Raw genomic sequence first — 25,869 nt, 5'->3', positions numbered from 1 at the left:
TCAAAGCACAGTTGCTGCTGCAATCCATTGCCATGGGGGCTGCGTGTGGCGTGACAAACCCCTCCTGACTGGCTGTGTGACAGGGAATGAAGACACAGGAGAGGCTGATGAGGCTTGGAAGGCACTGTAGGGAGTCTACATCATGCCAACATCAAAACCGTGTGCAACTCCTGGCAAACTGACAGATCCTTGTGCCTCCCTCATCCCCACACTGATCAGCCTCATCTGAGTCTAGCTTCAAATCTAGCAGATCGATTGTTTCTAGAAGCCAACGTGACCGGATTTTATAAAAACGATTATGGAATGTTTGTTTGGATATAAGTTTAAAAATTCTCTCTTGTTCACTCTTCAGCCAGCCACAGATTTATATCAGCAAGTGACCACAAAAAAGGAGAGGGTGTAAAAAAAAAAAAAAAAAAAAAAAAAAAAAAAGATTAATGACTCCTTTCCTTGCAAACCATGGCAACAATCTCCAGTTTGCAGACAAGATTTCACAGAAGCCTTATCACAGAAACCTTATCACAAAGCTCCTGCAAATGACTCACTGCTTTGCCTCTAGCACAGCTCTGGAGGTCAAATTTCAGGCAGACTGCTGTGCAAAATGCAGCATCCCCAGAAAATGCCCTTCAAGCTCAACTCAAAGTAGAGAAAGGTAACAGTAATAATCCATAATGTGCCTCAATTTATACATCAGCCATTGAACCTAAGAAGCCACTCCCACAAAATCCCACTGCAGACATAAAATGTTTCCTAGATCCATGTAGGCACTTAAAAAGGCAGTTAAAAAGCTTGTTGCTGTGGGTGGAGGTCAAATACAGCACTACAGACTGCAACCTTCTCAGTGAGATTCAATTCAGTGAGATTCCCCTTGAAATCTGAACAGCAGAATGATGCATGATTCTACTGTAAGTGGCAGTAGCTCTACCCACAGACACTGAAATGCATTCCTGTAGTTTGTAACTTCAGCTTCTGTGATCAAAATATCAAAACAGGGTTTTTAGCTGCAGCAGCTCATTTTGGGCGATTGTCTTCAATTCACAAGCAGCGCTGCATGTGTTTAAAGCAGAAATCAGCTGATTTTAAGGCTGTTACTGCATGGAAAACTGAAATGACCAACTTGTGAGGTAAATGACCAACTCTTGTGAGGTAAATGACCAACTCTTGTGAGGTAAATGACCAACTCTTGTGAGGTAAATGACCAACTCTTGTGAGGTAAATGACCAACTCTTGTGAGGTAAATGACCAACTCTTGTGAGGTAAATCACCAACTCTTGTGAGGTAAATCACCAACTCTTGTGAGGTAAATGACCAACTTATACTTTATAATTGTCAATTCACAAAGATTTAAGCTTGTGGTTAAACATGTGAGATGCTTGTGAGGATCTATGTGGTGATGATGATATGTACGGTAATATGCAGAACAGAGGAGCCATATTGTATCTCGTGGAAGCCATATTTTTCACTTTTCTATCTGCTGTTTATCTTTCAGAGGTGTATGTATGCCAGTCTGGCAGCTGGTTTCATGGAGTTCCTTATGTACATGTAAATCAACTCTGCATTCAGTGTCCAGCAGGAAAAGCTACCATTGTCTGCATTGAATACTGAATAGATCAATTACGTTGGATAGGCAAATTAACCTAGACATTCAATTAGGAACTGTCTACCTAGCCTCTAATTAGGAGATGGCGAATTAGGCTAACAGCAGCCATGTCCTTACCTTTGATCTGCTAGGGCATACTGTCTCAGAAGTGTTTGTCACCTGTAACCTGTGCCCCAGCAAGAGGTAATTAGATAACAACCTCCACTTTTGTCCTGCATCCTGAAAAGGTGTTGCATTGCTTTGAACTTTGTATTCATGTAAACAGCTACCTGTTGACCAAATATACAATCCTGACTAACTGAGTCTGGGAACTTCAAAGGCTAACAGGAACTCTGGCCAGCAAGGAAGTGCTGTCACACCTGAGGAAATTGGATTATTCCTGGATCTGGACATTTGAGTGGCCCCGGGCCACAAATGTTGCTATAAAACATTAGCTAGGAGGATTTAGAGTCGTAGTTCTTTGGAGATAGCAAGACGCTAGGACTATCCTGGTCTGACCAGAACCACGTTCTCCTCACAACAACGCTTAGATCTATATGCTGGTAACGTTTATTCCCATTTTATTTTAAGCAAACTGTCTTGTGTATCTTTGTAACTTATCGTTGTGATTTTTGCTTTCTTTTGTAAATCTTTTGTATATATTCTTGTCTGCACTGTTCCACTTTTTGGAATATTAAATATTTATTTAATAAGTTTAATTCTGCTGTACTAAGCCAACGCTCATAGCCTAGAAAGAGTCTGCAGTGTAACTTGCGTTACAAGACAAGACAAATAACATTTATATTGCGCTTTTCTCCTTGCGGACTCAAAGCGCCAGAGCAGAGCAGCAGCCACTAGGGCGCGCTCTATTGGCAGTAGCAGTGTAAGGGAGACTTGCCAAAGGTCTCCTACTGAATTAGTGCTGGCTTACTGAACAGGCAGAGCCGAGATTCGAACCCTGGTCTCCTGTGTCAGAGGCAGAGCCCTTAACCACTACACCATCAGCCAACTGCTACAAGTTACAAGTTCAGTGCCTGATTGTGCCTTGCTAGTGTGTGCGTGGCGTTCCCGTATTTGGCCTAAAGCGCAAAAGCTGACCCAGATATGGAAACGCGGACTGCGTGCAGGTCACTCGACAGCAGAGTGGAAGTGTCTAGCAACAGCTAGTGGTGGCAGTGAGAAGTGTTCTGACGGGTCACAGCCTTGTGTTAGCTCAAATAAGGCTGCTTCCCCTCTCGATTTGGTCAAACCCGCAGTCGGAAACCGTATCTGCAGGCGTGCCGCGTAGCCGGTTCCTGACAATGTTCACTACTTTACCCCCAGCATGGTGCTCTCAGTAAGATAGCTAAAACAGCCATTCAGAAGGTTATGGAAGAGAGGACACAGAGCAGAGAAAAGGTGAAAACTGAATTTAGGAAATTAAGAAAAAATTGTTAATAAAAAAAACCATATTTCCCTCATTTCACATTATGTAGTAAGTATAAATGGTTATGATACTGTACTAATGGTTTTGAATTTGTCGAGTAGGAAGTGGTCTGCTGCACTGTTAAGGTAGCCATACACTGGTCGATTTGCCATCAGATTCGACCAACAGATAGATCCCTCTGATCGAATCTGATCAGAGAGGGATCGTATGGCTACCTTTACTGCAAACAGATTGTGAACCGATTTCAGCCTGAAACCGTTCACAATCTATGGCGGTGGTGCTGCCGCCGCTCCCCCCCCCCCCCCCCGCATACATTACCTGCTCCGCCGGCACGACTGCCCCCGGTCACCGCTGCTCCATCTCCGCGCTGGTCTGGTCTCCGGCATGCTTCACTTCTTCCTGCCCGGCAGGAAGTTTAAACAGTAGAGCGCCCTCTACTGTTTAAACTTCCTGCCGGGCAGGAGGAAGTGAAGCATGCCGGACCCAGAGACCAGACCAGCGCGGAGACGGAGCAGTGGTGACCGGGGGCAGCCGCGCCGGCGGAGCAGGTAATGTATGCGGGCTCTATTGCGTCGGTCGTCGGGCACTCGAACGCCGCTAACGACGCGCTCCCTACCCGCGGACGATCGACGGTAATTTTCTGCACGGAGCGATCGACTGCATAGATCGAAATTTAGCGTGTAGCGGGAACGATGTGACAGCATATTCGATCCCAGTGATCGAATCTGCTGTCGATCAGCGGGGGAATCGGCCTAGTGTATGGCCAGCTTAACTTTACTGCAGCAGGCCTCAAGAGTGTCAAATGTGATACAACTCCTTTAGATTGTAAGCTTTCAAGGGCAAGGTTCTCTACATTTGTATGTTGCAAGTTGTTTGGCTGACTCAATTGCATGCATGAAGCACCAAGGTTTGTTTGTTTTGTTTTTTAAGCAGCAGGGACAGCAATACTATCCCAGGAAAATAAAACACATATGTAGATAAGTACTTGTTCTACTTTCATATATGTTGTACAGTCCACGTTTTTATTTCAGTGAATTTTATATAGTAAATAAAGTGAAAACTGTTTCAGGCATCTTTCCATCTTTACTACTTCTGAAGCTAATCTTGATGTAATTTCCTCCCTTAGGGCCCGCTTCCACCACATGCAGTGCAATGCCGCTACATAACTGCATCACACCACGGCCGAACTGAAACCAATGCATGGAAATGGAACAGTTTCCGATGCGTGCTGCTTATGTGGAGCGGTGCAATCCAAGATTTTGCAGCATGCTGCAAATTTTCAAATGGCTGCATCCACATCCCATCTCTTCCCAGGAGCGGCCGCACCTCCCAATGCAAATGGGAGAGGAAGTGATGTGTAGCCGCATCGCGTCCCTTTGGTTCCCATTCGCCAGTGAAAACGGGCCCTACCGCTTTTTTTCTCCCAGAAACTGCACTGTCATATCAAGCTTGCTTTGTGAACACGTGAGCACAGCGTAGATCGTACTTCAGTATCTTCTGCAGAGGGGTGAGGTCTCAGCCTCCTGTCACACTGAACTGCCCTCAGCCAATCAGTGAGGAGCAGGAATGTGGGAAGGAAGATAACAAGCTTCCTTCTCAGCAATGTATCAAATAGAGCCAGTCTGACTGAGATAAGGTTTATTACAGCAGAAACATTTATGATTATATTAGAATGCTAGCAATGCAGGGTCAGGTAGACTACATAATAAACACAGACCAGTGGGTAAATGGAATTTGACTTTCTGGCTAACAATGTCGGTTTAAACCAAAGAAGAAAAAAAATGAACACAGGCAAGATTTAAGATGGCTTGCTACAATATGTACACATTTATCTCATGATGACACATGGCATTCGGTTAAGTGCTTTGAGAAGAAGCTACATGTCAATAACTTCTGTCTGTATTTTCCACAGAGATCTATCTGTTCCTTCATCTTGTTTAGAGCTTGTACATTACTTTTACAAATCTGTACTATGAGGGCTGACCAAAACGATCCTTCCAAAGTGTATCCAATTCGCTTATTGTATATTCCGGCGTATAAGATAACTGGGCGTCATAAGACGACCCCCCAAATTTTCCAGTTAAAATATAGAGTTTGGCATATGCTTGCCGTATAAGACTACCCCTCTTCCAACGCGCATTGCTCAGAAACAGCCTTATCAGTCCGCCAACAGTGCGTACACACGCGCTACTGTCGCCTGAAAGTCTGCCCAGCGGGAGGGTCTGACAGACCCGACGTTGGCGACCGTAGTACGTGTACGCACCTTAAAGTGGAACTCCAATGAAAATAATGTAATAAAAAAAGTGCTTCATTTTTACCATAATTATGTATAAATGATTTAGTCAGTGTTTGCTCATTGTAAAATCTTTCCTCTCCCAGATTCACATTCTGACATGTATTACATGGTGACATTTTTACTGTGGGCAGGTTATGTACCTGTTTCTAGCTGTTCTGGCCTTGCAGACAGTTAAACAGCCATTTCCTGTCTGTGAACATTGTTACATTGTGGCAGTTTGCCCAGAGTACGGTACCAGAGCCTCTTGTGGGAGGGGTTTCAGCACAAAATCAGTCATACAGCGCCCCCTGATGGTCTGTTTGTGAAAATCATTATATTTCTCATGTAAAAGGGGGTATCAGCTACTGATTGGGATAAAGTTAAATTCTTGGTCGGAGTTTCTCTTTAAAAGTAATCCAAGCAGAGCTAATGACCCTTTCAACTTCCCTGCAGTACACATCTTATCTAAATCTGTCTCTGACTATTTCATTGATGTATAAGGAGCTCACAGAGGCTCTTTTGCATGAACAACTGAAGTTTCTTAACTTTTCCTGTACTGGAAACTATATTAAAGAGAACCTGATCTGAAAATAAAAAGTCAAAATAACCATACACAGGTCATACTTACCTCCTGTGTAGTCTACTCCTCAATCTCTTTCTCCTCTCCTGCGTCCTGTTCGTCCACTGATCAATGGAATTCTCCGTACTCCATTTTGAAAATGGCCATTACCCCAAAACAGCTTCCTGGTCAGCACACTGTTAAACTGTTATATCTCCCACTTAAGCTACTTGGTTCCCTTTAAGGGGTCCATACACTGGTCGATTTCAGCCATCGATCGATTCTATAGGATTGTTCCAAAATCTATTCATCGATTTGCGGCCGATTTCGATAGATTTGATCTGACAGGATGGAAAATCTAGGTCGATCTGCTGCTGGCAGCAGATCGATGGCCCATAGAGTTGCATTGGTTCTAATGGTCCAGTAACGCATTTAGATCGATTTCCAATAGATTTCATTTTAAAATCTATTGGAAATCTGTTCCTAGTGTGTGGCACACATCAGATTGCGGTCAGATTCGACCTGACAGAAATCTATCTGATGATCATATCTGTGCTACTAATGTTCTATTTCTTAGCTGTACTACACATACACATTATCTCAACTTTATTTTCACTTCAGATTCCCTTTAATCTGCATAAAAAACTGAAAACAAAATGTAATCAAGGTACTAAAAAAATTGCAATTCACTGGTTATCTCTTCCGTTCAGACGTGAACTGTGGAGTATAGATAAGTCAGGATGAAGCATTAGCTGTGGAGACATTCCATGGCAAGCACGTTACTTTATAATAAGGATAAAACAAGGCTGTGGACTGGATACATAAGTCTATCAACTCTGACTACTCAGTTTATGGTACCTCCAATTCCTCTATAAAAAGCAAACTTGTAAGATCCGGAGACCTAAAATCAAGATACTTTCCTCATCAGAGGAAAGTCTATGGATCCTCCAGAGGGCTTTCCAAGTCCTCAATCTGACCAAGGGCTGTGGAGTCGATACAAAAATCATCTGACTTTAACTCCTCAGTTTATGACACCGACTCCAGGTACCAAAATGGCTCTGACTCCGGAGTCCAACTCCTTAGACTAATACTTACCAGGGCTGTGGATTTTGTACAAAAATTATCTGACTCCAGGTATCCAAAATAGCTCCGACTCAAGACTCCTCAACTCCTTAGTCTATTTACCAGGGTTGTGGATTTAGTACAAAAATCATCTGACTCCTCAGTTTATGAAACCACTGACTCCGACTCCAGGTACCCAAAATTGCTCTGACTCCTCGACTGACTCCACAGCCCTGTCAGTTTATGAAACCACCAACTCCAACTCTGACGCCAAGTACCCAAAATTTCTTCGACTCCCCAGCCCTGCTTCCGACCATCGATCCAGCATTGTTACAGCTCATATTTAATTAGATTTTTTTTCTATGATTGAGATTAAAATTATGTACAAATGTCATGTTGTATAATAGCACAGGATGTTAAACCACTGAAACAACCACACACTATGCTTTGTTTTTACAGGGGGGGGAAGCCCTTGCCATCTGTAAAATACGGGAAGGTCATTCCATTCATAGCTTTACATTTTATTATTTTCATTACAAATTAAATACACCAGGAGTCAGTCAGCAAAGTTTTGCCAAATCTGCCTCCAGCTACCTTAAAACTGCTTCAGACTCCAACTTTGACTCCACAAACTGGTATGTTTGATTATTTTGAATGAATCAAGGAGAGAAGTGCAATATAAATGTTCTGTGTCTTGTCTTGAATCTACCATGGACCTATCCACCTCAACAATATCAAGCAATAAACTTCAGGTCGATTTTAGACAGATTACAGATTGAACACATGGCAATACATTTCCATAAAGCAGGTGGTAGGAGCAGTAGTAGATTTCCAGAAGTCTCCACTAAAATCCTAAACCCACTAGGAAACAGAGTTCTCCTTAAAGAAAAACAAACAGATCTTAAACAGAAAGCAGAGCCAACATCTTAAACAGAGCAAAGCTAAAGCATCAGAAAAGGATGTGAAATGGTCCACTGTCCGGTGCTGTAAAGACAAGTTCCTTATCTGTTTAGCCTCCTCAAATGTAGCTCAAATCTTTAAAGGGAAAGCCAGAAGGAAGAAAAGTACCATTCACATCCCCTCAAAAAACACAGCCCAGGGTACATATTGTTGGAAAATTGTGTTAACCTTGATAAGACACAGACTAAGCCAATCTCCTCTTATTCCACAATTCCTGCTATGATCAAGGTAGAAAGACCTAATATTGTATAAACATACTGCAGTATAATGAGATGCCAATAATTTAAATACAAAGTACCTAGGGTAGGTCTCGACACCTATAAGCCAGGGAAAATGCATAAGGCATCCAAAAGGCCGTAGCGGATCATATATTTATCCTACTGTATATTTGATGCATTCAGCCCTAATTTTGTGCTGATACACAACATGCTGGTTTTGTTCTGCCAAAATATGGATTTTGTAACAACATTAAGCGTGTGTCTGTTGATCATAAACAAACAGCCCTTTTCTCATCTTCCAGATATAACTGGGTGGGTAAAACTTTACACCCCACTCTTACCTTGCTGGGTTGGTAGTCACTATGCTTCAAACAGTGGAGAGAGTCACACTTGATTGCCTTCACACCTTCCCCTGGATAAATAAGGCCAGAGAGAAGGAGAGGGAGGATGATGGGGGGGGGGGGGGGATTGGGCAGTTCCCACTGTTAACCAGGATAGACTGCAGAAGAAAAACCTGCTTGGATCCTTTTTAAGGAGTCATATTGTATGTCAGGTAGAAAACACACAGTAGAATGGCCAGGTAGCTGTGGAGGGTTAATGTTTGCCTGCTACACAGGAGGAATTAGAGGAGGGGGGGCGCACCCACACTTGAGCTGGAGCCCGAGTCTGTCAGGTCAGAAGTGCAATCACAGAGTCCAGCAGTCTATGGTGAGTGAATGTGAATGTAGAAGGGAGCTGCAGCAATCACCGCTCTCTATGCCAATTTCAATTACCGATTGCCCTGGGCAGCTTGTCAAATAACCAACAGCAATCAGACCAACCCTCGTACAAAGCCTGAATTCTACAGCACACTGCAGAGCTACAAGTACTGGCATGTACTACTGTACATGCTTGGAATTATAGTTCACCCTTATATGTAGATGCTGGAAATCAGCTAACCTGTTCATATGGTTTTATACTAGTAAACAAAAATTATTTTTATTTTTGATTTGTCAGAGGCACCAGCTGGGGGGATCCGTGGGTGGGTTCCTGTAGGTTCAGAGTGGATATCCTGGGTAACGCCGGACTGCACCGACTGGAGAAGTTACCAGGCCACCTAGCGGAAGATCCTAGCAGCGGAGGAGGACGGCGAGGGACCAATCAGCCTGAAGGGGGCTGGATGAAGCCCCAGCTGTGCTTTTTTTTTTAGCATCTCGGGTTTACTTTAAAGCCTATTTGGAATTCACATGCAAATTCACATTCCTTGAACATCAAATGCAAGTCAATGGCATTGCATGTGACTTGCGCTGTGCACATTTTCTACAGAGGAGAAAAAAAAAAAAAAAAACAAATCAAGCCTGCAAGTGTGCTTTTTATTCCCCCACCGGACATTTGCAACGCAAGTCAATTTCAAGTTAACTTTAGTGGTATGTTTGAAAAATTGCAATTCGAAAATTTGCGCATTATCGCAATGCGGAAAAATGCGTCCAGAAATCGCAGGGACAAATGTGAAGACTGCCTATTAGACATAGAAATCCGATCAGCAGTGCCCTCAGCCCCTTAAACGCTGAGCAGGAACTAAGGCTGCCCATTAACAGTACAATATTTTCCTCAGATGAGATTATTAGACCAGATTTAAGTTATCGCAAGAAATGGTTTATTGTCCCCATAAACAAGTGGATTAGGGCACTTTCTCTCTATAGATATAAAATGCTGCTGTTAAGACCGTAACGCCCGTTTCAGACAGCTGAACTGCACGTTCGTCAGGCATTTCAGCCTCCCAGCTGCTGGTCATGGGTGCCTTTCGGCTGCAATTCTAATTCAACCGAACAGCATGACTGTGCTCAACTGTGACTTAATATGAGGGCCGTCTCTCCACCACCTGTGCCGAGCAATAGCAAGCGTCCTGCTGAGAATTTACCACCCTCAGCCTCCAGTGTGCCAGAGGCCTTCATCCAAAGCCTGACGACTAGGTATAACTTTATGTAGCTGGAGAAGAAGCAAAGGGTGCACAGCTGCATAACTGCATAGTAGTAGCATGACACTAGTACTGGCAGCAGATTAATAGAGTTACATGCAGATTTCTAATGAAATCTGGCAATACATCTAATAAGGCAAGGCAGCAGCTGGATTGCTATTCTCAGATCTATTGCCAATTGAAAAATAAGACATTGCTTGCCAGATCAGGCAACCTTTAAAGAGACTCCGTAACAAAAATTGCATCCTGTTTTTTATCATCCTACAAGTTCAAAAAGCTATTCTAATGTGTTCTGGCTTACTGCAGCACGTTCTACTATCACCATCTCTGTAATAAATCAACTTGTCTCTCTCTTGTCAGACTTGTCAGCCTGTGTCTGGAAGGCTGCCAAGTTCTTCAGTGTTGTGGTTCTGCTATGAACTCCCCCTTCCAGGCCCCTGTATGCACACTGCCTGTGTGTTATTTAGGATTAGAGCAGCTTCTCTCTTCTCTCTTATCTTTTACAAGCTGGATAAATCGTCCTCTGAGCTGGCTGGGCATTCACATAGTGAGGAATTACAGACAAGGGCAAAGCTGTTTGCAGGAAGAAACAAGCAGCCTGAAACTTCAGTGCATGAGAACAGGGGGAAAGAAACACACAAATAATCTCTTGAGATTCAAAAGGAAGGCTGTATACAGCCTGCTTGTGTATGAATGTATTTTGTATGTGTGGACATACTGTAAATCAACCTACTTCCTGTTTTGGTGGCCATTTTGTTTGTTTATAAACAAACTTTTTAAAACTGTTTTTAACCACTTTTAATGCGGCGAGGAGCGGCGAAATTGTGTCAGAGGGTAATAGGAGATGTCCCCTAACGCACTGGTATGTTTACTTTTGTGCGATTTTAACAATACAGATTCTCTTTAACATATATACAAGAATCATTTATTTCCCCAAGTAGGAAGGGGGGGGGGTGGGGGGTTGTACCCAGAATTGGTCTTGGCTCATACAAGTTCTGGAAGGATAGGGGGGGGGGGGGGGGGTAATGGTCTCAATTCACTAAGCTTTATCAAACGTTTAATAATTTACCTCATTGGTAGAATCTTATTTTGGATTCACTAAGGTGTTATAGACTTAGTGAACGTTTTAGCGATAAAACATTCAATATATAACACCTTCCTGAATTCAAAATTAGATTTTACCCATGGGGTAAATTATCAAACGTTTGATAACGTGTGTGATAAAGCTTAGTGTATTGAGGTCAATGTCCGAATGTCAAAAGCCGTGGCTGCCATGCTATGGCGCCACCAGTCACACTTGGCAGTCATCTGTCATCACTAAGGAGACATGGGGTGGGGTGGGGAAGGGGGGGGGGGTAAGGAGAAGGCGAAGGTTCAGCAGTGATGACGCAGTTCTTCGTGAAAGAAACCTGTGGTGATGGTTGACGCTGCTAAGGATCCCAATTGCTGACATCTGGCTGTGCTGGCCAAGGTGTTCCAGCTTAAATGTGCAGCAGTGTTTTTCTGTGGTGGTTCCCGATTCCTGGGCAGCATTCAGCAGGGCTGGTCAAGATAATCTGGCTGTCACAGGAATGTCCAGCTACAGCAGCATCATGGAGGGGCGTGCAGAAAACTTGCATGTGTGTATGAGCCTTATGCTCCCCACTCTCTGTACTATGTACAGCGCTATAGTAGATGTTGGCACTATACAGCATAAATAGAAACATTAAGGTAACCATACACTATTCTGTTACATAATGTAGTTTGGTTGAAAAATAGAAAAAAAAACAACTGGTACATCACTGTCCTGGACACAAACCCAATTGGCTTAAATTGTAGCAGATCAGGTAAACAATCAAAATCTCTCCAACACTGATTGCTTTGCAGTCGGAACACAAAATATTCAATTCGAATTCAGTAGTTAATCAAAATACAAGAACTGGAACGCTACCACTGCCAGCTACGCATCACTCAATGCACGACAAAACGATGAGTCCATTAATTGCTTGGTACTCAAACAAAAGAGTGAGCTTCTCCGATCAAGATTTCTATAAAACAAAATCAACAGAGAATCCTGGCATTTGATAGATTTTTCTTCTTTATTGAAATCAAACATCTTATTAAATGTATCTTTATTTATTCATCTATTATTAGATCTTATGAGGTGAACTTTACTCCATTTTTTAAATCTGTTGGGGGAAAAAAAAAAATGAAACATATGGCATATATACCCAAATATTGTAGGTGCAGAAGACAAAGGATAGCTATGGTGCTTGCTCCAAATGCCGCACAGCTCCATGGAAACCCCAGTCTCTACACCCTCCCCTGATCTGGCCACAATAATAACATAAGACTGGATTTACTGAGCTTCTGCCCATCGCCGCTGTTCTGCGAAGCCTTATTAATAAAGCACAGCAGGTTCAAACGTGCCATGTGCATGAGGAAAAAAAAATCTGTTTACATTTTTTCCCCTTTTCTGCAGCCGTCAAAATACAATACTGAAAGCAGGAGTCGGCTGTCATCTGGCATAATAATTGCTCACTGCTGACTCCACTGGCTGCAAATGAACAGTCAGATCACAGATGTAAACAGAGAACGCACAGACAAATCATGATCCAATAAGAATGTCCTCCGCAGGACCGCCTTGATGACTCATAAATAAATAATAGATCGCTTTGCATTCATAGCATCATAAGCCACAGGACTTGGAAACGAAAATGAAAGCACATCTGCCAGCCTGTCTGTGGCGGAGAGGTAATTTACACTTCAATGAGGACAGTCCTCCACCTTAGCTGCTGTTATTTCACAATGCATTTCCTCCACACAAGACCTTCACTGTGTATAAAGCTTCCTCTCCAAACACATTTTCACAGTAGATTTTAAATACACAAATTGGCATACTGTATTTGTGTTACACATTTCTGCTTGAGGTCTAGAATAAAACTGTTTTCTATCAAAGGATCTCTTGTGGTGTTAAAGCAAATTACCCTGCAGTATAATTGTTTATATACTGCAAAACAAACCACAGGCCTTATTGCTGTCTGCAGACTGGCTCAGAGATGCTGCAGAACATTGTCCACTGACACACTGGATTCAGCCACCAAATGATGGCCAGCAGTATGTTGGAGAAGCAGATGGTCAGCCGATGTTCCATATCTATGAATGCCTGTAGGTTTGGCGTACGCTCCCGCTTGCAATCATAGAACTGTGTCTCATCCGGGAAGCCATCCACTGACTTCAAAACAATCAGTGATGGGTTCCAAACGCAGGAGAGAAGAACAGGCCACAGCTGCAAAATGCAACTTGAACAAATTCCATTTATAGCATAATGAAATTACCTATTTTTTTCAACATTCCTAAATTAGTCTATATTTGTCCATTGTAAAATTTTACCTTGCCCCTAGATTAGAAATCTAAAATGTATGAGATGCCGGTATCTACTGCTGTCAAGATGAATAATTCTGAAATGGTTTCCTGGTATGTGCCTAGCAATTTACTAATTATGCCCTTTGATTTTGGAACGTTTGCGTTTAGCGATTTTGTAGTTCTTGCGCCAAAACAAAGCACACTTTCACCTGGAAGTGAACAGCGTTTGGGAAATATCTGGAAAAAAAAACGCTCTGTTTAGCAATTTTTTAAAGAGATCTTTCAGTTTCGCCTCCAAAATGCTGCAGGACCTGCGTTTGCGAAAAACTACCCCATATAAACACATTAGCTTTTCCAGGATTCAGAGTGTTTTACCGATCAATTCGGCATAAAGCTATGCTACCTTCAATCCCCTTGACTAACCCCCCCCCCCCCCATTACCATCATCTCAAAATTACAGCTGTGTCAATTGATAAACTTTCTCAAATCAGTCTACTAATTAGTGTTACCAATGGGGCAATGGGGAGATGTCCCACTATCTGTTCCTAGGATGCAAAAGGACAATTCAAAGTTTCAGGACAACTGAAAAAATTACTTACCAGGATGAGATTTTAGAACAAATGTGTGACAGAAAAAAATAAAGCCAAACCAATATTTCAACAATTCTATAAAATAAAACAAAAACAAATGAGTAGAGTTCTACTTGACTGAGCTTGTACAAACACATACGCCAAATGTCAATATGCAGGCACAGCTAATCTCTGCCACGCCAATGCCAGGCTTAAAGTACTAAAACGCAGCCTCAACTGTAGCTCTAGGTGCCATCCTGCCAACCACAGCTGTCCAAGAAGCGCCCAAATGCTTTGTGGAGAACCAGAACCAACAGCTTTCATAGTGCTCCTAAAATGAGACCCAAAAGTCCACAGGAAAAAAAAAAAAAAGCAACACCTGTATTGCAACAGGAATTCACTGTTCCCCTCATCTTCAAGTAATCACAAGTGTAATATGATCTCTCAACTGTGTCAGCACAGAAATTCTGCATTCTGGGCAGACACAGCTAATATGTAAACGCAAGATATTAACTCTTTGTATGCTTCCACGAAAGCAGGAAGTAAACACCACAGATTTATTGCAGGAGTTCTGTAAGCAAGGTAGGTTTTTCTTGTAAGGTTATTATACTGTTGCTTATCTTTTAGAGCAGAGAGTAAGTCCTAAGTTCAGGTCCGCTTTAAAAGCACACCTGTACTTTATACATTTTACAAGGCAATAGGATAATAAAAAGGATGGGAATTGTGAGTAGTAACCTGGAGTACCAAATTGTATTTCAATGTGATTTGTTGCAGTGGGCCTCAAAAAAAAATCAAAAACACCTACTGAGAAAACTGCTTTATGGAGAAGAAACTTGAAAAAACCTTCTGGTTTAATACATTAGATTGTGGGTTCCTTTAGGTCCATTACAAAACCTTCTGGTAGTCCTGTCTCTCTGTGATTGAGCTGGCCACCCTGTGACACCTCACTCATACATCCTACTCAAAGGAGCTTATATCCACATCTCGCACTGGTGAGGCCAAAACTGCCTGAAGCAGCTGTCTGTAAAATGGATTATATGGCTTTGTAAAAAAATAATTGTGCCATAAAACAGCAGTTCTGGATGTATGCCACGGCCATAAAGGAATCATTTGCATAAAACACCCACAGTCCTGAAATGCTGGACGCGGCTGGACAGTGGGCTCTGCTTCGGACATAGGAGACCAGGGTTTGAATCTTGACTCTTCCTGTTCAGTAAGCCAGCACCTATTCAGTAGGAGACCTTGAGCAAGACTCCCTAACACCGCTACTGCCTATAGAGCGTGCGCCCTAGTGGCTGCAGCTCTGGTGCTTTGAGTCCGCCAGGTGAAAAGCTTGATATAAATGTTATTAGTCCTGTCACTAACATGGAAACCAAATTTGAAAATAACAAGCAAATTTTTAAAAATACCTGAACATTAGATTTTTTTCAGATTGAGACCACAAATTAAGATTACCCTGAGCGCCCTCAAAGCCAAACTGTTACATGTAACGCACTTCATGTTGATATACTATAGCCATTACCAATCTCACCATTTCTAACAATAATCACAGAGCCAATTAAACCCAAAATTAACAAAATACAAAATGCAATGGGACTCAAATGTAAATCATACATATTCGCTTTGAAGCCTAACATTTCAAACTGAGAAACCTATTGGGTAGCTGTACTTGCTGCAGGGCCATTGTGCACCTATCCATACAGGATTAGGACATCTCTGATTAGTAGTTTCCTGTTATGTCCGATACACACCATGTAATTTCTCGTCAGATAGATGGGTCAAATCGATCATTTCCGACAGGTCCAAGATTGACTGTTTTTCTGATCAATTTTGAATAGAAGTGATCAGAAAAAAAAGATCAAAAATCAGAGAAAACCAGCCAATAATTATCAATTTCATACATCTATCTAATGGAAAATTGCATGTGTACCAGGCATTACAGGACTGAGACCTGAGGCTCCTTTAAGACTATATCTGTTGTGTCAGGACGCAGCAGATAATGTAAACAAACCACAATGTAATTAGATTTAAATATCATCATAATTTAATGGTACTGCAATGGGGCTTTTATACTGTTGCGATTTATGGTGGGGTAACACGCAGCATGCAGTGTTTTACCAGGTGCTGTGCAAGCAAAAGTCTAGGGACTGAATGCTGCACTGTACAGACTGCTTCACTGTAGTAGGCTACGATGCGACTTTACACTTGCTCATCTCCTACTGTCTCTGAATTATAAGTTCCACCTCCTCATCTAGACACGTTTCTATGGTTATATGGGAATGCTGAAAAATGCAGTCTATCAAACTTCCTGTTTGGGCGTCACATGGTCACACATGATTGGCCTACCCAATGGTTGCATTCACAGAAAGAGGAAGCAAGCTACACTTCAGTGGCAAGCATTTTTCACCCAATGAAAAAGGTATTCTATCCACCACTTTGCTCTTTTACATCGTTGATATACACAAAGCAGACCGATTGTCAATGTTTTTCCATGTTTTATTTCAGATTAAGTTGAAAAGTAAAAAAAAAAAAAAAATTCAACATTCAACAAAAACAAACAAAACAAAACACAGAAGTGAAACCGATACCAATTATATCTGACTTTAAGTAGGCACCACCTCTAAACATACCAAGCAGCAATATTCACTCCTACCGGTGTCAAGAAACAATTTCCAAGCTGGCAACCTTATCTAGCACCAACAGCTCCAGGTTCCAGTGCGACGTTCTAGGTTATCATAGAAGTGCTGGCAATGTCAGCATAACACATCTAATGCCAGCACTACTAGACTGCCACATCCAAAACCAGCAACGATTGGCTGCCACATGCAGTGCCGTTATACCATATCCAATGCCAGCAGTGCCAAGATATCACATGCAGTGCCAGTATTCTGCATCCAATGCCAGCAGTACCAGGATACCACATCCAATGCCAGCAGTACCTGGATACTACATCCAATGCTAACATGTCACATCCAATGCCAGCAGCGCCAACATCCCACATCCAATGCCAGCATCCCATATCCAATGCCAGCAGTGCCAACATCCCACATCCAATACCAGCATGCCACATCCAATGCCAACAGTGCCAGGATACCACATCCAATGCCAACAGTGCCAGGATACCACATCCAATGCCAACAGTGCCAGGATACCACATCCAATGCCAACAGTGCCAGGATACCACATCCAATGTCAACAGTGCCAGGATATCACATCCAATGCCAACAGTGCCAGGATACCACATCCAATGCCAACAGTGCACGACATCCAATCCCAGCAGTGCCAGCATACAATATCCAACGCCAGCAGCGCCAAGATACAACATCCAGTGCTAAGATAGCAGCAAACCACGTCCAACGCCAGCAGCAGCAGCCTGCTCCACACAGTCCCGAGAGAGGCAGTCCGCTACCTGACACCCCGGTAGTGGCAGAGCACCAGTATATCGCAGCCAGTGCCAACCTGCCACAATCACCAGCACATCATCACACAGACAGTCAGCGGAGCAACCAGGCAGGCAGTCCCCCCGGTCAGCAGCCGCCAGCAGTGCCCCGCGTCCCCCGGTCCTCCACCCCCGCTTTCCGCTCACCGCACTGAGACGAATCCCGTCCGTTCCTCCAGCCGCCATCTTGCGTACGGGCGCATCGAGCTCTCAGCAGGACGACTGTGCACGCCCGTCTTCCGGGGCGGAGCTTTCCAGGGGGCGGGGGAGGCACCGGCTGCTTGATTAGCGTCACGTGACTGTTCCTGCTGCGCTGCGTGTGTCTGGCAGAGTGTGACTGTGCCTGCCTGCCTGACTGTGAGCTTAGTCGGCTGTGTGCAAGCTCCGTGCAGTGTCCTCCTCAGGGGACGTAGAAGTTTCATTGTAGCTATTTGCACCACTAACATGGTGGGGGGCGGATAGCTGCAGTCGTTATCTTCTCGCTCTTTTAGCGGCATCCTTTCTGCCAAGCTCTTCACTGCTTGCTTATAGAGAATCCACTTCAGAGCACGTGTGAGAGTGACATGTGTGCTCAGAGCAAGCGGCACCTGACCTATCAATGGCTGCAACTGCAAGAATAGGCTCTCTGCAGATTTAAAGTGATACTGAAGTGGCAGGGGTAACAAGATGCTCCGCTATTGAGATAGAAAGCACTGGATCCTGAACAGAATGCATGTCAAACTCGGCCCGGGGGCCAAATATGGCCCTCTAAGCCATTAAATTTGGCCCTCAAGTGGTTTACCCACTTTCCATTATGTTTGGCCCACTGTAGACCACCAGGGAAGCCATATGGGGAGGTAGGGGGAAAGCCCTAAACACTAAAGAACTGTATACAGGGGCGTAGCAATAGGGGGTGCAGAGGTAGCGACCGCATCGGGGCCCTTGGGCCAGAGGGGCCCCGAAGGGCCTTTCCTCAACTACAGTATTACCTCTTTATTGGTCCTGTGCTCATAATAATCACTTCTATAAATCCTTTGAATATTGGTAATCATTAACAAACTGTTCCCCATCCCCTTCTTGCATCTCTGACACTGTGGTTGTCCTTGGCAGGTTTTGGTGTGCCGTATCAATTGTTATGTATAGAGTGTTTGGGGGTCCCCATGTAAAACTTGCATCGGGGCCCACAGCTCCTTAGCTACGCCACTGACTGTATAGGTGAGGGTGAGGTCCCTCTAAACACCAGGGAACTGTATAGGGGAAGGAGGACCGCTAGACACAAGGGAACTATATGAGTTGGAAAGGGGCCATTAGACACCTGGGAACTTTATAAATGAGGAAGGTGGCCAGTAGACATTGAGGTTGGCCCACGATTAGGTTCCAGTGTACGGCCCACTTTGTATTTGAGTTTGATACCCCTGCTGTAGAGCCTTTTAAAGGGGAACTAAAGTAAGAGGTATATGGAGGCTGCCATATTTATTTCCTTTTAATCAATACCAGTTGCCTGGCAGCCCTGTTAGTCTATTTCTCTGCAGTAGTATCTGAATAACACCAGAAACAAGCATGCAGCTAGTCTTGTCAGATCTAGTCTGAAAAACCTGATCTGCTGCATGCTTGGTTCAGGGGCTATGGCTAATAGTATTAGAGGCAGAGGATCAGCAGAGCTGCCAGGCAACTGGTATTGCTTAAAAGGAAATAAACATGGCAGCCTCCATATACCTCTCTCTTTAGTTCCCCTTTAAGTCCATGTCCTCATTCAACCATTGTCACCTGTGTTGCAGATAATTGACCAACTGTGGCCAAATATGCCTAATGCTGGATACACACGGTGCGTTCCCGCACTCGATTTCCCGCTCGATTCGTTTATTTCCAACATGTCCAATTTGCATTTCGATGGATCGTTAGGTCGATTTGGCATACTTTACATGCGAATCGACCTAACGATCCATCGAAATGCAAATCGGACATGTTGGAAATAAACTAATCGTCAGGAATCGAGCGGGAAATCGAGTGTGGGAACGCACCGTGTGTATCGAGCATTAGGGCAGGGGTGCCCACACTTTTACGGCAGCCCCCTCCCCAGCACAGACAGATTGTGCCCCCATATTGGCAACTTTCCTCCCCAGATGTTTCTCTAGTATTGGGTAGCCCCCCCCCCCCCTCTCCTAGCACAGGCAGGCAGATTGTGCCCCCGTTTGCAACCCGCTTCACCAATAGACATGTGTCCCCAGTATTAGGCAGCCTCCCCAGCACAGATAGATAGATTGTGCCCCCTTATTGGCAACCCCCCCCCCATTAGACAGATGTGTCCACAGTATTAGGAAGCCCCCCCAGCACGCAGACAGATTGTGCCTCCGTATTGGCAACCCCCTCCGCAATAATAGACAGATTTGTCCCCAGTTTTAGCAGCTCTTCACCTTCTACAGGCATTTTAGTCTGGCGCTCGTGGCTGCACGCATCCTGTGTCACATGTCAGCTGCCCCTCCCCACCAAGCCTGCGGGATCTGCTAAAGGGGCAGAGAGGCCATGGATGCTGTCTCTCCCTTCACCGCACCCCTCTCTTCGCTGCCTCTGACTGGTCTCGCGCTGCTCTGCATAGGGCAGCAGAGCAGCATAATTTGATAGTACGCTGGTGCTGCACTTTCAGTGTGTGACATACTCCTTCAAAGCATCCGACCACGATCTACACAGCAGATCGACGCATTGGGCACCCCCGCATTAGGCGATCCTCGGAACCACGAGTGTCCCTGAGTGCTTCCGAAGATGGGCGACTCAGTACTGTGCTTGCTTGCACATGCGCAGGACGGAGCTACCCACCTTTGGAAGCACTCAGGGACATGAGGCATTCAATTTGAACAGGAACCAGTGCTGGAATGAGGACAACGAGAGAGGACCGGGAAGGTTATAGGATCCAGAGCCTTCCCTCTCCATAGGTGAGTATCTACTCCCCCCCTCCCCCCCCAGGTCACTTCCAGGGCTGTGGAGTCGGTTCAAAAATCATCTGACTCCTCACTTCATGAAACCTCCGACTCCAGGTACCCAAAATTACTCTGACTCCAACTCCAAAGCCCTTGCAGGGCTATGGAGAGGGTACAAAAATCATCCGATTCCTCAGTTTATGAAACCTCCGACTCCAGGTACCCAAAATTGCTCTGACTCCACTGGTCGCTTGCTTGAAGAGTACCTTTAGGGAAAAAAAGTGCCTGAAATAGGTACTCACATCAATAGAGGAAAGCCTCTGGATTAAACTTCCCCGTTCAGGCTACTCAAGCCACTGCATCCCCAGAAAGATTGCAGACAAGCTCTGTTGATGGCTTGTAAAGTAACACAGGCCTGATCATGCTCAGTCTTTCCCAAGTGGGTCCGTGCTACTGCTCAGACGTTGTGTTGCGCAGCCGCTAATTTGGGGGGGGGGGGGATAATGTCTCGGCGCTGGAATAGCCTGGCAGAAGAAAACTGGAAGTTTCTGTTTTACTGTAGCCAGATCCTTCATTTTCAAACCTCACAGGTAGGGATGATCGGAACCAGCAAATTCCGTTCCGCTGGAAATCACGGATTCCGTCAGTGTTAAATTCCGTCGCTTTGAAAATTCTGCCGGATTTCTACGAAATTCTGCGGAATTCCGGATTCCGTCGGAAAAATTTAAAAAATCGCTAAAGTGACCTTATTTATCCTATATGGTAGCCCTTCCTGCTCGCTCCCTCCTCCCTTCCTCCCGGAGGGTCTCATCTTCCAGGGAATTGTAGAATTTCAACTAGAATTTCAACTTCAATTACCATTATGATGAATCCAAGAGAAAAAGTAGCGTGCTTAAGGATTTGTAGATTTTCAAAAGCCATCTTACATACCGTGGCTGGGAATTGAACCCAGGTCTCTGTGTGTGGTAGGTATCTGACTTAACCCCTATACCACCAACCACACTACATGCTGAAGCCAGCCTAGCATGTACCTTTATGATCAATCCAAGTGAAAAAGTAGCATGCTTAAGGATTTGTAGAATTTCAAAAGCCAGCTTACATACCGTGGCTGGGATTTGAACCCAGGCTGGGCTGGGAATTGAACCCAGGTCTCAGTGTGTGGTAGGTATCTGACTTAACCCCTATACCACCAACCACACTACATGCTGAAGCCAGCCTAGCATGTACCATTATGATCAATCCAAGAGAAAAAGTAGCATGCTTAAGGATTTGTAGAATTTCAAAAGCCAGCTTACATACTGTGGCTGGGAATTGAACCCAGGTTGGGCTGAGAATTGAACCCAGGTCTCAGTGTGTGGTAGGTATCTGACTTAACCCCTATACCACCAACCACACTACATGCTGAAGCCAGCCTAGCATGTACCATTATGATCAATCCAAGAGAAAAAGTAGCATGCTTAAAGGTTTGTAGAATTTCAAAAGGAGGGAGGGAGAAGGGGGGAGGAAGGGAGGAGGAGGAGGGAGTGGCAGGGGGACACGTGGGCTGTAGCCCACTGTGGTCCTGCTGTAGCCCGGGATTAGGAGCTATTCACTGTCAGTTTTACACTATTAGTGGAGAAAGGACAAAAAAGGTCCTTTTCTCAGCTAAAGTGGGAACACAGCTTAAAGAGGATCTGTAACCTCAAAAAATCCCCTGGGGGGTACTCACCTCGGGTGGGGGAAGCCTCCGGATCCTAATGAGGCTTCCCACGCCATCCTCTGTCCCACGGGGGTCTCGCTGCAGCCCTCCGTGCAGCCGTGACGTAATATTTACCTTCCTGGCTCCTGCGCAGGCGCTCTGACGGCTGTCGGCTCCGAACTACACGGAAATACCAGATCGCCGTCGGGTCTGCTCTACTGCGCAGGCGCAAGTTTCCGGCGCCTGCGCAGTAGAGCGGACCCGACTGAGATCGGGTATTTCCGTGTAGTTCGGAGAGGAAAGCAGCCACAGCGCCCCCGCTGGAGCCAGCAAAGGTAAATATTGAAATTACAGTCGGGCCTGTCGCCGGCTGTTCAGAGGGCTGCAGCGAGACCCCCGTGGGACAGAGGACGGCGTGGGAAGCTTCGTTAGGATCCGGAGGCTTCCCCCACCCGAGGTGAGTACCCCCCCAGGGGATCTTTTTCATGTTACAGAGTCTCTTTAAAGGGAAGGTCCAAGCTGAAAAAAAGCAAACTCCACTTACCTGGGGCTTCCTCCAGCCCCTGGCAGTCGTTCTGTGCCCACGCCGCAGCTCCTGTGGCTCCCGGTCTTCTTCGCTACAGAAGCCGACCTCACCAGTTTGGGTTCCGGGTCGGCTTCTTCTGAGCTCCACCGCGCGCGTCAAGTGGTCCGGCCGACGTCATCAGGATTGTACTGCGCAGGCTCAGAACTACTGCACCTGCGCAGTACAATCCTGATGACGTCGGCCGGACCACGTGACCCGCGCCGTGGAGCGCACAAGAAGCCAACCCGGGAACCCGACCTGGCGAGGTCGGCTTCTGCAGCGAAGAAGACCGGGAGCCAGCGAAGAACGACTGCCAGGGGCTGGAGGAAGCCCCAGGGAAGTGGAGTTTGTTTGTTTTTTTCAGCTTGGATGTTTCCTTTAAAGTGGACCTGAACTCTTGCTCAATGAAAACATAGAGAAATGCACCCTTTATGTATTTAAAGAGTTTAGCCTGTTTAATTTCCCCCTGTGTCTAATCACAAATTGTAATTTCTTCTCTCCCCTGTATTACGTGACTACCAGCAGACATGGCAGATAAGCTCATTTGAAAGCACAGCATATGTTAGCTTCCATGGATCAGGAAGTAGAAACAGTGCAGATTTATTTTAGGATTTTGTAGCAGCTGTAACAAGGAAGTTATTATGCTGTTGCATATTTTTTAGAGCAGAGAGGACATTCTGAGTTTAGGTCTGTGCAGTTGGCATCAGATCCTGATATCTTTGAACTCAGTTGGTGGCTGGCTGGGGCCAAACACTTTCTGAACTCATTACAAATGCTTTGTGTTTGCACTACAATTGAATTAACACTAATGGGCTCAAAGCCAGTAGCTGAAAGTGCAGCCAAAATGGTTTAGTTTGTTTTTTGGATAAAGTCTGGAAGGGGCCCCTGTGGAGTTTTTCTTGTTGACTTTGTCCCTCCTGGAAAAGAGTTCCCCACCCTGTCTATTTTCAGGGACTCTGCTACGCAGGTATTGGTCAATTTCCATCGATCAAGCAGAATAGAACATAATCAATTCTCCCCAAATCTAAAATAAGAATGATCGAATTGAATGGTCAGTCATTCAGGAAAATCGAGTGGGCACCTTTATAAATTAATCGCCTGTTTGAACCAATCCCTAGCTTCTTCAATAATTTCTCCTTGAGAAGAATTTGTGTAGAATACATTGATCATCTCCATCAATGAGTGGGCAGACAGCTATACTATACTAAATCACAGGCTTTCTCTTTCCCACTCTTGTAAAAGAAAGAGTTTGTGTTGCTGTTTGAAGAGATTTTGCCTTGTTTCCTGTTGTCAGTGTCCCAGACATTGGCATGGAAAACCTAGTGAAATCTCCCCAACCAACCTTCCTTGCTGTATAAAAAGATAAATTGAAAAGTTGAGTTAAGCTGCTGCACTTTAAAAGCTTTTCCAGATGTTACATTTTTATGGACTGATATTATTATTATTTAGTATTAATATAGCGCCGACATTATCCGCAGCGCTGTACAAAGTACAGTATGTAGTCTTGTCACAATATAACCCCTACGATAGTCATATGTCTATGTATGTATTATGTATTGTAGTCTAGGGCCCATTTAGGGGGAAGCCAATTAACTTAGCTGTATGTTTTTTAGATGTGGGAGGAAACTGGAGTGCCCAGAGGAAACCCACATAGACAAAGGGAGGACATACAAACTCCTTGCAGATGTTGACCTGGCTGGGATTCAGAATCAGAATCACTTTATTTCGCCAAGTACATTTATGTACCCCAATTTTTTTGCGGTTCACATGGCCAACAATACAAGGACAACAGCAACTGACGATACTGACAGGCATTACAGTTATACAGACAGACAATCATTTACAAGCTTGAGAATGTGCAGATCAAATGGGTATTTGGCAGCACCGGAAGAACGAAGGGTTATTCTGCTCGCATCACATGCAATGCTTAGGGCGCCCCAGACTAAGATGTGAGAGCCACGCAGGGTGGCAGTGCTAACAAAGCAAAGGGGGGCTGTAGTTCAGCAGGTGGACAGCCTGAGGGAAAAAGATGCTCATGCACCTGGTAGTTCTGGAGTGGATGGACCTATACTGGCGGCCCAGCGGAAGGAGCTCGAAGAAGTGGCTACCCGGGTGTGTGGGGTCCCGTGAGATCTTTGCAGCCCTCGTCTTTATCCTCACAGTGAGGAGGAGATCCAGAGGTGGAAGGGCTAAGTCCAGGGCCGGCGCTACTATAGAGGCAAAGGAGGCAACTGCCCCAGGGCCCCAGAGCCTGTAGGGGCCCCCAGTGGCTACAAGAGGAAAAAGAAATTTTCAAATCGACCTTATTGTTTTTGAGAAAATCGATTTTAACGTTTCAAAGGGAAAAAAATACACATTTAAAGCGGAATATAACCCTTGAATGTTGAATGTTACACACTTTGGCTGTCCTCCAGCTCAGTCAGAGTGAGTCACATTCAACACTTAGATACATTTATGTAAACAAAATGTATCTATCTGAGCTTCGGATGCGTCTGCAGAAATCTCCTGGAACTTTAAAACTCTGTGTAACCCTTCCAATGCTGGTCTAGTAAAAAAAAATGCTGGTTGCATATAATATACTGTAAATAATGTTTTAGAGCAAAGTTGAAATGCAGGGTTATATTCCGCTTTAAAAACCTGCCGACTTTAATGGTTAATAGCAAATCCACCTTAAATGCTAGAAACCCTAAATTTGCAGGATATGTTAAGGAGATCATTGGGAATAAGAGGAAAAAAACAATTTTTCAAAAAGATCTTATAGTTTTTGAGAAAATCGATTTTAAAGTTTTGAAGGAAAAAAAGTATACTTTTAAATGCGGTAAATATCACTTTTAGTAGCAAACCTAGCGGTAGTGTAATTTTACATGTATCAAAAGAAAGAGCAATACATTTCCTGACGGGGTTTCCAGGGGGTCCATACGCAACCGCAGCGCTTTGGCCAGGGATCGCTATACAGCCGCAATATGGCTGTATGAAGATCCCTGGCATTTTTTCCTATTTTCCCAATTTTTTTTATGTTTACAGTGTGGGAATTTTTTTTTTTAATTATGTGGGGTCCCCCCTCCTGAAACTTCTTAACCCCTTGTCCCCTATGCAGGCTGGGGTAGCCAGAATGTGGAGCTCCGACCGATTGGGGCTTCACACCCTGACTATACCAGCTGCAAAAAAGGTCCCTTAATGCCGATTTTTGTTCCAGGGTATCTGTTGGGGGGGGGGGGCAGGTTTATTTTGCCCTGGGGCCCCATTGTTGCTTAAACCGGCCCTTGCTAAGTCAATTATCTTTTCTGGCGTGTTAATCGCCCTTTGGAGTTTATACTTGTCCCTGGTGGTTGCACTTGCATAC

The 25,869-nt window shown here is 44.6% G+C and overlaps 1 protein-coding gene across 1 annotated transcript in view; it reads right to left on the bottom strand.

The window, feature by feature from the left end:
- Nucleotides 1-17,623, bottom strand: part of MORC3 (MORC family CW-type zinc finger 3) — a 100,837-nt gene extending 83,214 nt beyond the window's left edge. The window contains exon 1 of the mRNA XM_068270462.1: nucleotides 17,537-17,623. Within this exon, the coding sequence (XP_068126563.1) occupies nucleotides 17,537-17,575 (39 nt within the window). The 5' untranslated portion in view covers nucleotides 17,576-17,623. The remainder of the gene's footprint in view (nucleotides 1-17,536) is intronic.
- Between the last annotated feature and the right edge of the window lie 8,246 nt (nucleotides 17,624-25,869).

This window comes from Hyperolius riggenbachi, chromosome 2 (assembly GCF_040937935.1).
Source record: "Hyperolius riggenbachi isolate aHypRig1 chromosome 2, aHypRig1.pri, whole genome shotgun sequence".
NCBI classification, from domain to species: Eukaryota; Metazoa; Chordata; class Amphibia; order Anura; family Hyperoliidae; genus Hyperolius; species Hyperolius riggenbachi.
This window is presented reverse-complemented; position numbering and strand designations above follow the sequence as displayed.